This window comes from Colletotrichum godetiae, assembly GCF_030913485.1.
Source record: "Colletotrichum godetiae strain CBS 193.32 chromosome Unknown BDP55scaffold_18, whole genome shotgun sequence".
Taxonomy (NCBI): domain Eukaryota; kingdom Fungi; phylum Ascomycota; class Sordariomycetes; order Glomerellales; family Glomerellaceae; genus Colletotrichum; species Colletotrichum godetiae.
The window spans coordinates 757,434-772,050 of record NW_026851266.1 but is presented as its reverse complement, the minus strand read 5'-3'; the positions used below and the strand labels follow the sequence as shown (position 1 = coordinate 772,050).

Here is a 14,617-nt window from a genome sequence, read left to right as displayed (position 1 = left end):
GCGCGCGTCGACTTCATACTGTACATATACTGTACATTACCGATCCAATGGCATGGTCTGACGCGTGACCGTCGACCATCACCTCGACTTGGGCCATTCACCACTTTGGTCTCAGCCAGTTTCAGTGGACGGACGAGCACATCCTCCTCGGCTCGTTCATCATTAATCCCCATCTCCTCTAATAATGAACCCAAGAACAAGTTATTCTTCTACAAGTACGTCTTCATTCATCCCCATCCTCTTGTACACGTCCGACTGGCTGACATCCGGCTCTATTTCAATTTTCAAGGAGACTCCGGCGTAGAAGCTCACCCCCTTCAACATCCGCCTACTTATAGTCAACTCTATGGCATTCTTGACCTTCGACGGGTACTTCTCGACGTCGTCGTAAGATTTCTCTCTGTGATGTCCCTATCCTGGTTGCTTGTACTGATCACCTTGAACAGGTCATAGTACTTGAAGTGCTGAATGTCGTCTTCTGTCTGTTCGTTGGCTTCGAACCGTTGTTGGTGAGCCTTGAGCTCCGACCCTAGGGCACGGAGATCATTGCGCGCTTGGCAACCACTTCCAAGTGTGAGGAGGAAGATGGCAACCCGGCAGTGAAGTAAGAGTCCCTCAGCTCTTCAAGGCATGACTATGTACTTACCTATGCTTCTAGATGCGACGAGGGTCTGATGGTTTGATTGTGTCGTACTTGGTTGTGTCTGTAGCACGAAGTGCTTCACCACCTCCGAAGTTCTGTCTGAGCAGGACCGCTCCAACTATCGCCTTTTTGCTGCGGCGGTAGCTGTTCATTCCCCGTAATCGATAACCCAAAGACACGCGCCGGCAGATCCGGAGCATCATCCTTGACGAAGACCGCGAAGCAGTGGCCAGCCCCCAGTGCTACGCCCTAGGCCTGATCCCGTTTTGCAAGCAGAATCCTAACCTCCGGATCGAGCGTTGCGTCAGCTTGTGGAGGAACGCCTTACAACCGGACTCCATCTTTGGCACACCTTCCAAAAAGTACAAAGCCAGCGCGGCCTCGCATAGTTTCGAAGACAGGCAGATCACCAATAACGTGTCGCAATGGGTCATGGAAGCCATTACCCTCGCTCCGGCGGGAATGCTCTCCGTGTCTTCTCCGCTTGACCTTGACGGCCAGCCGGTGCCCGACCTGTGCGCTAAGATGTTCCAGAAGACGGTCCAGCGAGACGTCGCGTGGCAGGCTGCCTGATTCGAGTCGGTCGAACGGAGCATTGTTCCCGCGACGGAGTGGTTTTCTGGTACAGGTCGACGCGTGGAACGCCTTACCATGCGTCAATTGCCTCACTGGGTACTTTCACAAGGGATACCCCCGCGCCATGGAGGATATTGTGGAAGTCAAGTCGGTCGTGAGATGCAATCTCGATCTCGGGGAGATGTGGAACGGCGAGCGGATCGTGCAGGATCACCAAACCTGGTCCCCTGAGCGGTGGCAAGCGGCGTAGACCGACCACGAGCCAAAGAAATGGTTCCTTGTGGCGCCACTGCCAGACTCCAAAGCTCTGCTCGAGGATGATCTGGGGCCGCGACGGAGCTGGAAGAAGAAGGTGCCGTGGTCGGAGCGACGAAGGCGGAGACAGATTCAGGCCAGCCATTTTCTCATGTGGTTTCGTAGGGTTGAGTTGCCTGGGAGCAGCAATGTTGCACGAAACCCGATTATTCAGGGTGGTCACTGGTGCGCCCAAGCCGTACGTTGAAGGCGACTATTGGCAACTTGCAAGGACTTTATACTAGTAATGAACATGAATTGGAGGTGACATTGGTTGGGATACGCACATTGATGTCACTGCGTGCGCATTGATTCCTTGGTTGATAACATCGTAGAAACTGTCGTTATGAAGACACTCGAACCCCTGAAGGGTCTGGGGTAATATGGACGCTCCTGTCGTCCTGGGCCTAAACAATGAATCCCTTCCAATTAGAGCAACATAGTGCATACTTGAGAGACCAACGCCTAAGCGTCACTTGTTACGGGTTGGGAAAGGTTGAAGTACAGTGACAATGAATATTATCCCACAAGGCTGGTGTAGAGTCTTACGGAATGGTGTGTCACCAAGTTCGAAAAAACCACGTTTCACTCCCTTGGAACATATTCCGCTTAAGAAGAAGCGCAGTGCAAATCACCTCCCGATCGTGTCGTACTTCATCGTCGAGAGGGCGGGCTGTATATGTCATGATGATAGTTTCACTCGGCAATAGCTTAGATCAGGGATCCTCGTGGAGACGCCAGCTGAACAACACCGAATTGAATACACACATGCTAACTACAACAGTACCACCCCCACCAGTATCTACTCACGGAGATCGCCCACGCGGCTGACCTTCATCATCCTCCGTCCACCAAAACTCGGTCTTCTTCTGAATACCTGGCTCAAGTGGAATGTCACTATCCGAGCTCCTCGTCTCCGAACCTCTCCGACGAGGTGACCCAATCATCGTCGAAGGCACTTCGAAGCGGTCCCCTCGGAGCTTACTATTGAGATATCCCGATTCCAAGGGATTGGATCTTCCCGTCGACCCCGGAAGGGTCTGTTGCGCTTTGCCGTTGCTGAAGAAGTGGACGTAGATGGACCTTGAGAGGGCGAGGTTTGCGGCGATGATGCCCAGGAAGAGTTCGAGATTGGACCAGATGCCGGCGATGCAGTATGCCCCTACGAGGTATCAGTTGTCAGTCACCGTTTTGGTGGGTTCCGTTGGAGGAGGGGGGAGGTTGGACGCACAGCTCAGGTCGGAGGTGGAAATTCCCAGTGACGCCGCCCTAGCAATGCCGAACCCGGTCGCCCTAGAAAGAAACATTGTGAGTGGATGTGACGTCTTTGAGACTCACTGACGGACGGGTGACGGAAACTCACGCAAGGCCGAGTCCCATCAAACAAGAGACTGATATCTTTGTCCGCCGAGGGATCTTGACATTCCAAATTACCACAAGGGGAAGTAGAGAGCATATGAGGTCCGTCAAGACCGAGTATGCTATTGACCTGCATCAGCAACCAAACGCTGCTGCATCAAGGATACCTCCATCTTACCAATCGTCGCGTAGATGAAGTAAATCCGAATGTGAGTTGGCCAGCACACGGCTGACTTGCCTCTCCAGAAGCCAATGGGCTGACACTCGGCTAGCAAGATGATCACGACCCCGAAATTCGTAATGAGGACACCAGCCATGACGGCGTATAGCAGACTCTTCAGCATCTTGGTATCTTTGATGCGAAGGATCAGGAGGCAGATTGAGACCTTCAAAAACGCCACGGATATGAAGAGCAGCATCTGTCCCCACCAGCCGTACATGTTGATCATCATGTAGTCGCGGTCGCTGAGATAGACTCGGTGTCTTCCGTTTCCGTGCTTCCACTGCAAGACTACAAAGGCAAATCGTATAATTGCCGTTGCTCCTGCAAGAGCGATGGTCAAATCGTCCCAGCCGAGCTTTCGGTTCGCTGCTCGCACCCATAGTCGGAGGCTTGTTGTGATGACAAGGAAGATTGTCAAGACGAGAGCGAGAGAAAAGGAGACTGGACCAGCGTCCTCGTTCGGCGGTGGTGAATCATCTCGGGGGAGTAGATTCATCGTCGTAGCTGCTATTTGGAGCAGTCCGTTGGCGGGAGTGGTGTCGTCGAGATCAGTTCCGAGATCAATGGCACGCCTCTGTGGCGTCTCTGAGAACGCACATGACGGAGGAAGACGCTTCCATCTCAGCAATGGCCAGATGGCAGTGATATTATAAGATAGTTCTATCGGGCCATACCCTTGTTCTGTTTGAGCATTGTGTCTCAAACAAGTCCGCCGCAGAACCCATCAGACAATTCGTCCACATATCTCAGACAGACTGCAAAATTCTGTGGCGCCCGGGTAGGTGGCTTTTCGGATTCCCCCCAGATATTGCGTTACCACTCGGCCGGCAATGTGACTCAGGCACACAGAATCGACATTAGACTTCTCGTGCCTGCTTCTGTGAATGGAAAGGGATGGCAGTACGAGAGCCGTCCGGAATGCGGAACCCGCTCCGCTCCCGTGCAGGTTCGGCTTCTCAAGACATGAGAGTCAAGGGAGTGGTTTGCGCGGCTTTGATTACACCCTGGCTTCCGTCTTTTTGGGTTTATGACTCGCATCCCCACAGTTTTATCTGGGCATTATTTAAGAGAAAACAACGAGATCGCAACATTCGGAGGATCAGAGACAAGTTGACTTTCATCAAAAGACAACCTTTTGTAGGGATCAAAGCCATGCTATTGTTGTGGTGGAAGAAGCCGATATATCTCGAAATCTATAAGTGTGCGCGTTGAGAACTGATAGAGTCCCAGTCATGGACTGATGTAAGTGTTTTGTAAGAAGACCGTGGTGAGAAGATCAAGTATCAATGTTCTCCCAAACTCCTACAAAAATATCGCCAAAAGTGGCCTGATCCGGTGTTAAGTTACTTGGCCCTGATTTCAGCCAGCTTGCGATAGCGAGGTCTTACTGGGCTGTGGTAAACAGGGTCTACGCACTCTCGGGACTGTCCAAATCAACGGCTCAGTCCGTGTCCATTAACGTCCTAGTAGAGGGCATATTCACCTGTGCTGGGAAACGGTTTCTGAACGGACGTGACAATCCCAATTCCGTGTTCGAGGTCTGTAAAAGTAGGACGACTCTAGTTCTAGCACTACATTCGTACAATATGGTTGGAGTCTGTGAATAATCCAGTCTCTTCAATGACCAGAAGTACTTGCCATCTCTCGTCTGGGGTTATTATGGACAGAGTCTCCAGTCAAGCCAAGCAAAGCAGGCCCCTTACCACGCCATCTTGGCGCCTCTTTCGTGCAACCCACATGATCCCTGTCCTCATAAGCGAACACCAGGCTAGCGGTAGGCTCTCTTCCCACAGATGCCGCTGTCGCTCCCGGCGTGGAGATTCGTATTAGAATTGGCGGTGGGCACGACCGGGGTAAATTGCCGAATCCTTGCTGCGAAGTCCGAGGAACCCCGCCCATCTCCCAACAACTAGCAGCACTACAGTAGCCATCCATCCGTACAGAGCCAGGTCGGCAAGATGATGCAGATTAAAAGGTTCATGGTCCTCTGCGGACCAGTAGGTGAAATCAAGGTTGCCGATGCCATTCAACATCTGTCCGGGGGTTCTTTAGCGTCGTAAGGTGTACACTCAGCTGATTTCACCCCGCCCGGGGCGCGAATAGACCCTTTACTTTGGAAGCCACCCACGTTTCCTCGGGTGGTTCATCTAATCGTCTTCAATGCCGAGCTGCGTGTGCAAGGGTTGTCATTACCCGTCATCCAGAACGCCCGATCTTGGTGTGCCCTGACTCCATTCGATGGGTCAGTACAAAAGCCAATAACAATTTAAATTATTATATCGCGCGTTTTGCGAAGCTGCATCGGGGTTCAGGGGCCCCTAGGTCCTCTTATACAAAAGGTTCACGGAATCTTGATCCGAAGCGTCCGTTGAGCGTTCAAACCCTCGCGTAAGACTGACTCGAGAGGAGTTCCAACTTCCAAGTGGTGTCGGGCGTCCTGATCGCCATCGAGACACAAACTTCCAGCGACGTTCGTGCCACCGTCCGGTCCGTCAAAGTATGCCTATTCCAGCCCTATCCGCAAATCAAGCCTGCATGTTCGCGTTGCTCGCTTGATTTAGATCAAACTCTGACCTTGTAAAAAGGTACCTCGCACGAAGATCGCTATATCTCGAAATGTTACCTGTCCACTCGGTCCTGGCCTTGCTTGTCGCAGCGGCGTCTGCGGCTCCTGGTCAGCCAACTGACAAGGCTTTTGACTATGTTCGTGCTCTCTCTGACCGCTTATATCCGCCCTGACACATGATGCTAATCAACCAGTGTCTACATAGATTGTTGTCGGCGGGGGTACTGCTGGTCTTGCTTTATCGACCCGTCTTAGTCAGGGGCTGCAGAATGCGACCGTCCTTGTCATCGAAGCAGGTCCGGCAGGTCTCGGTGACGAGCGCATTGAGATCCCGGGTCGGCGAGGCTCGACCTTTGGTAGCAAGTACGATTGGAATCTCACGACTGTGCCGCAGGAGGGATCCAATGGCCGCGTCTGGGTTCAGACGAGAGGGCACGTCTTGGGTGGGAGCTCTGCACTCAACCTCTTCTCATACGACAGGGCGTCTGCTCACGAATACGACGGATGGGAAGAGCTTGGTAACCCAGGGTGGAACTGGGAATCGATGCGGTCTGCCATGATGAAGTCTGAGAATTTCACCTCGGCCAATACCCAGTACTACACTGGGAGCGAGGGCGTTGGCGATTCCGGACCTATTAAGGCTCTGATCAACCGGCTTATCCCTGAGCACCAAGCCCCATTGTTCCCGGTCATGAACAGCCTGGGGATCGAAACGAACCTCGAATCCTTGAACGGTAACGTTTTGGGTGTTCTGTACTCGCCCAACAGCATCGAGCCGACCCACTACAACCGATCCTACAGCGCGAATTCCTACCTACCCTTGGCCGGTGCGAACCACTTCGTTCTCACAGAGTCAAAGGTTGCCAAAGTCAATCTCAAGACCACCTGCCACGGTAGTCAGCGTGCTACTGGAGTAACTCTTGCCGACGGAACCGTCCTAGCTGCACGTCGCGAGGTCATCGTCTCCGGTGGAGGCCTACTCAGCCCTTCTATCTTGGAAAGCTCTGGCATCGGCAAGGCCGATATTCTCTCCGCTGCTGGTATCAAGCAGATCATTGATCTCCCAGGAGTAGGTGAGAATCTCCAGGATCACATCCGCATCCAGAGTTCGTACGAGCTGAAGAGCAACTACACTGGATACGACCGTCTCAAGTATGACACAGCCTATGCAGCTGAGCAGCTCCAGCTCTGGCGCGAAGGCAAGACTTCGATGTATGGATACTCCGGTAGCGGATACACGTTTACCAACTGGAACCAAGCTCTTGGTAGCGAGGGTGAGGCAGAGCTTACTGCTCTTGCTCAGACGGCAATCGGCGATAGCGACAACTCAATCGAGAAGAAGAAGCTCCAATGGCTCAACGATACGACGGTACCTCAATTGGAGATACTGTTCAGCGATGGATATACCGGCGTCAAGGGGTATCCCACTCCAGGTAGCTCGGATTACGGCAAGGACTATTTCACGCTCATCGCCGCCATTATGCACCCCTTGAGCCGTGGAAATGTCCATATCAACCCTACCAACCCCTTGGGGCCGCCTCTCATTGATCCAAACTACATTTCCAACGAGTACGACCTACAAGCAGCCATCCAAGCCATCAAAAAATGTCGTCAAGTTGCTCTGACAGAGCCTCTAAGATCCACGTGGGTTTCGGAGTACGAGCCAGGCTTGAACATCACAACAGACGCGCAGTGGCGGGACTTTGCCCTCAAGACTACCTTGTCCATCTATCACCCAGTGGGCTCCTGCGCAATGCTTCCGAAGGAAGACGGCGGCGTCGTTGACCCGTCGCTCAAGGTCTACGGAACCGAGAACCTCAGAGTCGTGGACGCAAGCATCATGCCCGTTCTCATCTCGGCTCACATTCAGACCGCGGTGTATGGTATTGCAGAAAAAGCTGCCGAAATCATCATTCAGGCTGCAAAGAAGTGATGAGAGATATTGTTCAGTATTACCAGTCATACTTGACCCAGAACATGCTGAGCAGCACATGTAATGACGCTGATGCACCTAGGTAGTGCTGATAACTTGCTCTGTTTCGTGTATATACTTTGTGCTTTGCTATTCACAGCCCTTCGTAGTGACAGGATTATCTATGATAAGACGTGTTGTCTAGTTTTTTGTCGCTGCAAACTCCTTCAGCCAAGCTTGTACAAATTCCACCTCGAAGCTCTGAGCCTCTTTGACAGGCAATGGTGGCAAATCGGCCGTTGTCTCGTTCTTGAAGATGCCGTTCTCGTCCCAGTGATGGACTGCTCCGCCCGTGATGACCAAGTTGGGTTCCTCAGTGGTCGACTCTGGTCGCGGAAGCCCAATCTTGTTGGGAGTCGCAGATCTCCAAGGGTCGGATTCGCCATCAATGATGGCTACGCGAGGGTAGCTAAAGTTGTAACCACCGTACTTGTTGATGGCCTCGACATCGGGTAGTGAGGTGATGTTGAAAGCCTTACGGCAGATGACCGTGGAGTAGTCAATATCAATCAGGCGCGAGATCAAAGGAAGCTGATCCTCTGGGACGCCAGAGCCAGTCTGGAGGTAACCCCATCTAAACGAGAATGTCAGAATTTCACCTCAAAGATTATGAGTGTGACCACTTACTGCGAACAATACTGGTAGGCCCAAAGCCGCCAGGACGCGCTCAGATCATCCGCGGCATATGCATCATCGCTTCCAGGCCCGAAACAGTCATCTTGTGTCTCCGAATCGCACCAAGAGGATGTATAGTTGACGTAGCCGATGTAGTTCTTGAGTCGAGGAACCAACTCCGTGACTTCTGACTCGTAGCCACCAATCTCAAGCAGGTAACGAGAACTCGAGTCAAGACTGTCCGTCGCGGGCCACACGAGCTCATCGGAGGTCATGTTGCCACAGTAGAGAAGGAAATCGTCGCTATCAATGGCCGGATCCCAGTTTCGGCCCTGTAGCCCTGCGATCCCACCTCCAATCGCGCTCGTAAAGTCAACGCTTGCAGTCACGTTCGGGAGTCCGAAAGCAGTCTTGAGCGTCACAATGTCCTCCTCAGTTGTGTTGCCCTTCTGCATCAAGATGTTGTCCACCATGTGCATCAGCTTCTGTGTCGTCTCGGCGCATCCCTCGGGAGCGAAACGCCTCGCGGCTTCATAATATTCCCAAAAGTCAACCACGGCGGCAGTGACGCCTGAAGAAGAGATGGCGCCCAAGAAGACGTCGGGATATAGCTTGCGCAGGAACGCGACGAACGCGCCGGCATAGGAGCCTCCGTACACGATCCATGGAGTTTCCGGTGCCGTCAGATTTACTTCCGCCAGTTTACCGGGGAAGACAATGTTCTTGGCAAAGTAAGCAGTGTCCGCCAAGGCTTGGTCCGTTGTCAAGAATCGCAGGTTTTCCGTGCTGAAGTCTGGAGTAGGATAGCTGCGGCCGTAGTATCGATGCTCCAAGATAACGCCGACTCCATTGGTTGCTTCCGCCAGGATGGCAACGATTCCCTTTTGCAAGAAAGGCAAGCGGCCCGCGCCGCTGGTTTCGCCCGCTGCCAGAGCGATGACAGGGCCGCCAGGCTTGTAAAAACGGTCGTCATACCAGTATCGCAGAGGAAAGCTGCCATTCGAGTGCGGCTCGTACATGGAATCATTGTGAAAGTGGTCAATGGGTACTGAAAAGTTGAAGGGCCGGTAAAGAGTGGACGGATCCGGCGCACCGGGGGCGCTGTCGTTGGCGAATAATCGGACGACTTCGGGGCCTGCAGCTCCTTCGGCGGCGGGTTCGAGCTCGGGTTGGAGATGGAACTCCCTCCACATCTGAGCCGGGCTGAGTTGCGGTCCAAGAGCTGTGGTAACTCGGATCAAGCCGAGGAGACCGACTGGCAACCAAGACGGCGCCATAGTGTCGGTTTGGCCCTGAATCGAGAGAGAAGATCGACTTGGAGTGAAGGCGGCTGCGGACTGCGAAAAGTTCGCGCCAACAAGTCGTGCCCCCAGCCATATTTGAGCTATCCGTATCGCTGCCGATCATCGCAATCTCTGTCCGTGGGTGCCGCGGCGTCGTACGAGGGGTCCAGGGACTCGATTGCGCCTTTGCGTGACCGAATGCTACCTACCTGATCGGTCCTGGCGTCTTATTCGATGATACGAACTCATCGTTCAAAGTTCGATGTTCGACCTTCCTGAAAAGCACAAACTTCGATCTGAGATGGGGCCGGCCAAGGCCTGTTCCCCGTCTTTTTGGACGTCATGGATTATAAACCCGCTAGGTAGGCTTCAAAGGGGACCTGCAATCAAACGCTATCATGACCAACTTCTCCATCTCAAATAGCTCTGCTGATTTTAGACTTTGGCAGGTTTAATTCGACATGAACCAACAAAGCTTGTCTACTCTGCACTTAATTGACAGCATTAATCCGTGCTCGGGACAGCGTACGCATACGTGATACGTGTTAATTTCGAGGCGGGTCCAAGAAAGGCCTAAATGAACCGTGCAAGCCCGGTAGAGCTTATTGATCACGTATTCAATGCAGCTGGGTTATTAAACAGCACCTATTGCACACGTTTGAGGGTCACAAATGTTGGTTTCTTGTGTCCAGGGTTACTGCCAATGTCTCAGCCATGACACATGGACTTAATGACGCCGAACTCGTGCATCAGCGCGGATGGTCGCAGTAAGTGGACGAAGTGCCAGTTCCTGATGGTCACTGCTTGGAAAAAGCAGTAAAGTCTATGTGTCTAATCAAACGACAAACACAGCTATGGCAAATCATTTATTCTGACTTTGAGCTACCTGAAAATGTGCCACAGAGGCTGTGTTCTGCCGAGGACTTTGCACAATCACGTACTATTGTCTTCACCTAGTCTCCCTCTTCACTCACATAGTCTTCAAGGCTAAGGTTTGCCGAGCACGGTTTCCACAACACCTTCGATATCTGTAAGTAGGTACCTAATATCATGTGCTGCCCTTCTTCTTCTTTAGACCACATGCAGAGAGGGGACGGATAGCTGCGGACCTGACGGGGGAGCACAGCGCAGTGGTATCTTGGAACCTGGAAGAGTGCACGTACTTATTATTCAAAGGTCGGTGAAAGAATGGCGTGTCTGGACAAGCTGACATAGGATTGACGGGAACAAAGATGACGGGAGGGATGCAGGCATGAGACGCAGAGTAAGGCAACTACGGTTTACTACACGATACCAAGCATTATCACGAGGTTACTAGATCAAGTTTTCAAGTTTCGTAGCGTGTAGAAGGTGGTATAATAAGGTTGGTATGGAAGATAACAAAAGCTCGCGATAAGATGACCTGGACTTAATAGCCGCCGTTGAGCAACCCCGGAACATCAGACCTTGCCAACCATGCAAGAGTAGGTAGAAAGACCCCGCTGTTTCCGTGTCCTCGTACATTGAATATTTGCTCCCCCAACAAAACGCAGTGCCACAACTCGCTCGCTCGCTCGATCATGTATTTTGGTTGACATCGTAAGGAGGCTGAAGCGCTTAGACGTCCTGGACGTTGACAACATCGCCGTAGCGGTCGACAGCGACCTCCTTCTTCTGGATGGAAGCCTTGACGGGCTTGTCGGCAGCGAAGATGTGATCGAGTTCTTCGAGCTGTTGCAAGCAAGTCAGTATGTGTTTTGAGAAGGCTACTTGGCTTGATCTGGATACTTACAGTGCGGCCCTTGGTCTCGGGAATGAAGACGTAGATGACAGCGGTCTGGATTGCGTCCCAGATGGTGAAGATGATGTAGGTCTTCCAGGCAATCTTCTCCATGGAAACGGGCCAGGCGAACTGGTTGAGGAGACCGGCGGCGTTGACGGCCAAGTTGGAGAAGGCCATACCCTTGGCGCGCATCTCGAAGGAAAGGACCTCGACGGGGTAGAGAGCCTGGAGGGGCGTGATACCGACTGAGTAGACGGAGCCGAAGATGAAGATCATGGCCAAGCAAGCCTGGGACGCAGCTGGGTTGTCGAAGATGGGAGCGCCACCTTCCGTCTCGCCGACCTGAGACTTGGACAGAATGCCCGAGGCAACCGTCATGCCGAGCCACACGATTGTGCAAGCGGTGAATGAGAAGAGCAGCAGAGGGCGGCGACCAACCTTGTCCACAAGCAAGGCACCGCAGATGGCGCAAAGAAATTGCTGGCAAGAGTTGATGAGGGTGATGTTTGCTTGCTGAATGGGGTGGGTGTAGCCGGCGGTGTCGAGGACGGATCCAAGGAAGTACGACAAAACGGCGTTACCAGCCCACTGGCCGAAGATTGAGATACAGACGTTGCAGGAAAGACGGTAGACGGAAGCGCGGTTGCGGAACAGCGCCCGGTAGTCCCACCAGCGCTTGTCGGCACCATCCATGTTGAGAAGCTCCTCGTACTCGTGAAGCTGGAGCTTGACCCAAGGGGACTCGGGGTTTCCGTTTCCGTGGTACTTTGCGAGGACCCTCGCAGCCTCTTCCTTTTTATTGTTGACAAAGAGCCATCGAGGAGACTCGGGCATGAACATGCAGAAGATGACAATGAGTCCCGAGAAGAGAGCCTGGAGCCAGGTGATGAGGCGCCATGAAGCATCACCCTCGATGTCTAGGGCTCCACGAGCTGCACCAGAGGCAATAATAGCTCCAGAGAACCACAGGGTGTTGTACAAAGCTCCTACAGTTCCTCTGAAAGCCTAGAATAATCGTCAATAAGAGCTCTTGTCTTGTTTTGGTGTTTTGACTTCGTCACTTACTGGGTGGTTGATCTCGACGACGTACATGGGTCCGGCGGAGGCGGCGATGGAAACACCGAAACCAAGCAGGAAACGGCCGCCCATAAACTGGCTAGTGCCATTGGCAGTTGCCTGAATGCACGTACCGACAATGATAATGGCTGCACCGATGAACATGCCGATTCTGCGACCCCAGGTGTCGAGGGCGGGACCAACGAAGGGAAGAGCCACAACACCACCAATCTGGTACATGGAAGAGATGATACCAGCCCAAATACCGTCGTTCTTTGCACCGTAACGCTCCTTGAAAGAAGGGTTCTGGAGCAAGTTGTTGATCAAGGAACCGTCGTAACCGTTCATGGTGGAACAGAAGAAACCAATGAGGGAGAAGGCGTAGATCATGAGCTGGGCCTTGCTCCAAGCATTTGGACGCTCCTTGATCATGGCCTCGTTGAAAGCCTCACTACCCTTGACGACCTTGGTCTGGATCTCCTTCTGTGTTGCGAAAACGTGTTAGCGACTCGTTGCTAGGATCATATAGGGTCCCATTGGGGACGCTATCGTGACTTGCCTTGTCGGAGTCATGGTCATGAGCGTGGACCGTGTCCACGGTATCAATCTTCTCGGACATGCTGACTGTGTGCGGCACGCGGCCGAAGGCGCAAGTTCCCTTTGTTGTTGGCGGAGAGGGAGTAAGCTGAGATGGCCGATCACCACAGACCAAGCTGTGTGTAATGGATCTTGGAGGCGGAAGGTGGATGAGGGGAGGGTTGAGGATGGAGAGCTCGAGGCAAGGTAGACCAGGGATCGCGGGGACACGCCGAGGTTTTATGATTTTCGGTCTTGGAACTCACCTGCGACGGGGATGAGGAGTAAGATTCCGATGGAGAGGAAGCGGTTCTTGGTAGGAACGAACCCCAACCCTCAATTGCCCATCAATTAGTTCGGCCGCTTCGAGCCTACTACCCTTGCATGGGGTGGAAGGACGGCCCATTCCCACATGGGATCGAAAGGGCGGCTGGATTTGGGCGAATGGTCTTTGGGTCTTGCTTGTGCTGGCTGGGCAGATCGTTGGTTGCACCACCCTCGTTCACACCCCCCTACCCACCCCTTGTCCTTTCAGAATTCTCAGAGGAACATCTGCAGGTGCTGGGTTGCCACTTGAGCGATGGGCCAGTCCACCAGCATCCGACTTTGGGGCGAAGGACATGCACTGAGGCGTTGTCTAGATGGAGTCACCGGATCTCGCCTTTAGCTATTGGGTCAAGCTCACTATGCTCGCTCTCCGGCCTTGAGGCGTACGTCTCAGGACATGACACTGCTTGGCAGGTACCAGCTACTCGTTTTCTTGATCCTGTAATGGCTGCATCGCAATCAATGTGAACGAGATGGGAGGCGTCTGGGCGGTCCGTCAAGCAAACCTTGGGGGCGGCTTATGGTTCTGGCCTGTCTGTCTGCCTTAGAGCGGAGAGAAACCCCCCAATTACTTTCCAACACTGCTTCGTCTGTGCCGAGTTCTGCTGAACATGGTACCTATGCAGGGCCTGACGAAGGAACGCTAATGAAGGCGTGTCAACCTAGAAGCCCATCCCAGTAGACGAGACGAAACGGGCCGGCAGACGAGATGGGCCAGCTTGGCTAGTGTCTGGCGTTGACGACGTGCGCGTTGGGCTTTGAGCGTGGTCACCAACGGTTGTCAGGCGGAGAAGCAGAAGCGTCTACTGTCCCGGCCGGCCTCTTCTGCTTTCTCCCTCCCCGGATCAGCGGGTCGACAGGCTCCGTACCCCTGCCAGGATGTTTGCGGATGCTATGCTGCCTTGGTACCGGCTCGATGGGGCTGCGCTGGAGAAAAAGCCAAAGAAGGTTTTGCTGAATCTGGGGCAGAGTGTGTGGGCTTGTGGAGATGCTGGCCGTCTTGCCTCGAGTCGACCAGGTTTGTCTGTTGATTTGAGCACAAGGTGACCTATTCACGGATTGCCCAGTTGTCTAATCGAAGATATTCCTGTCGCTGTTGGCAGTTGCTTCTTTCGAGGCCGGAAATCGAATCATCATCAGCCAGTTTAGGTTCCTCAATTGCCCACCAGCAGTAGTACATGGCGCGCCCGCCCGGGTCCCTGAGTCTACGCAGCCGAAGACACACGAGCCCGTCGCACTCTAACGCGTTCTGTGGCGTCTGGGTTGGCTGGGGAGGATTGAGATGGGGAAGAAAAACTGTAGGGTAGATCTGGAGAATGGGACGCCAAACCCAACTGGGTCACAATAGCTCAGAATGAGAGGATT

The 14,617-nt window shown here is 53.2% G+C and overlaps 5 protein-coding genes across 5 annotated transcripts; 2 read left to right on the top strand and 3 right to left on the bottom strand.

The window, feature by feature from the left end:
- Positions 1 to 184: 184 nt before the first annotated feature.
- Positions 185 to 1,216, top strand: BDP55DRAFT_768058 (uncharacterized protein; the record flags this gene model as incomplete). The annotated part of the gene is made up of 6 exons (XM_060581010.1): positions 185 to 215; positions 290 to 387; positions 447 to 509; positions 573 to 604; positions 659 to 677; positions 833 to 1,216. 6 exons carry the CDS (start codon positions 185 to 187, stop codon positions 1,214 to 1,216), a joined length of 627 nt encoding a protein of 208 aa, XP_060430376.1.
- Positions 1,217 to 2,263: 1,047 nt separating this feature from the next.
- BDP55DRAFT_114980 (uncharacterized protein) lies at positions 2,264 to 3,920 on the bottom strand. Its single transcript, XM_060565409.1, has 4 exons — positions 3,051 to 3,920; positions 2,877 to 2,994; positions 2,745 to 2,806; positions 2,264 to 2,675 (listed from the first exon to the last, which is right to left on the bottom strand). The coding sequence occupies exons 1-4, from the start codon at positions 3,589 to 3,591 to the stop codon at positions 2,320 to 2,322; spliced, it is 1,077 nt and encodes a 358-aa protein (XP_060430375.1). The 5' UTR covers positions 3,592 to 3,920; the 3' UTR covers positions 2,264 to 2,319.
- A 1,791-nt stretch (positions 3,921 to 5,711) lies between these two features.
- On the top strand, positions 5,712 to 7,594 carry BDP55DRAFT_693569 (choline dehydrogenase; the record flags this gene model as incomplete). Its single annotated transcript, XM_060577239.1, has 2 exons — positions 5,712 to 5,798; positions 5,867 to 7,594. The coding sequence occupies 2 exons, from the start codon at positions 5,712 to 5,714 to the stop codon at positions 7,592 to 7,594; spliced, it is 1,815 nt and encodes a 604-aa protein (XP_060430374.1).
- Positions 7,595 to 7,774: 180 nt separating this feature from the next.
- Positions 7,775 to 9,525, bottom strand: BDP55DRAFT_550915 (serine carboxypeptidase S28; the record flags this gene model as incomplete). Its single annotated transcript, XM_060569068.1, has 2 exons — positions 7,775 to 8,207; positions 8,261 to 9,525. 2 exons carry the CDS (start codon positions 9,523 to 9,525, stop codon positions 7,775 to 7,777), a joined length of 1,698 nt encoding a protein of 565 aa, XP_060430373.1.
- A 1,477-nt stretch (positions 9,526 to 11,002) lies between these two features.
- On the bottom strand, positions 11,003 to 13,138 carry BDP55DRAFT_114947 (general substrate transporter). Its single transcript, XM_060565408.1, has 4 exons — positions 12,909 to 13,138; positions 12,359 to 12,832; positions 11,303 to 12,298; positions 11,003 to 11,241 (listed from the first exon to the last, which is right to left on the bottom strand). The coding sequence occupies exons 1-4, from the start codon at positions 12,966 to 12,968 to the stop codon at positions 11,128 to 11,130; spliced, it is 1,644 nt and encodes a 547-aa protein (XP_060430372.1). The 5' UTR covers positions 12,969 to 13,138; the 3' UTR covers positions 11,003 to 11,127.
- Between the last annotated feature and the right edge of the window lie 1,479 nt (positions 13,139 to 14,617).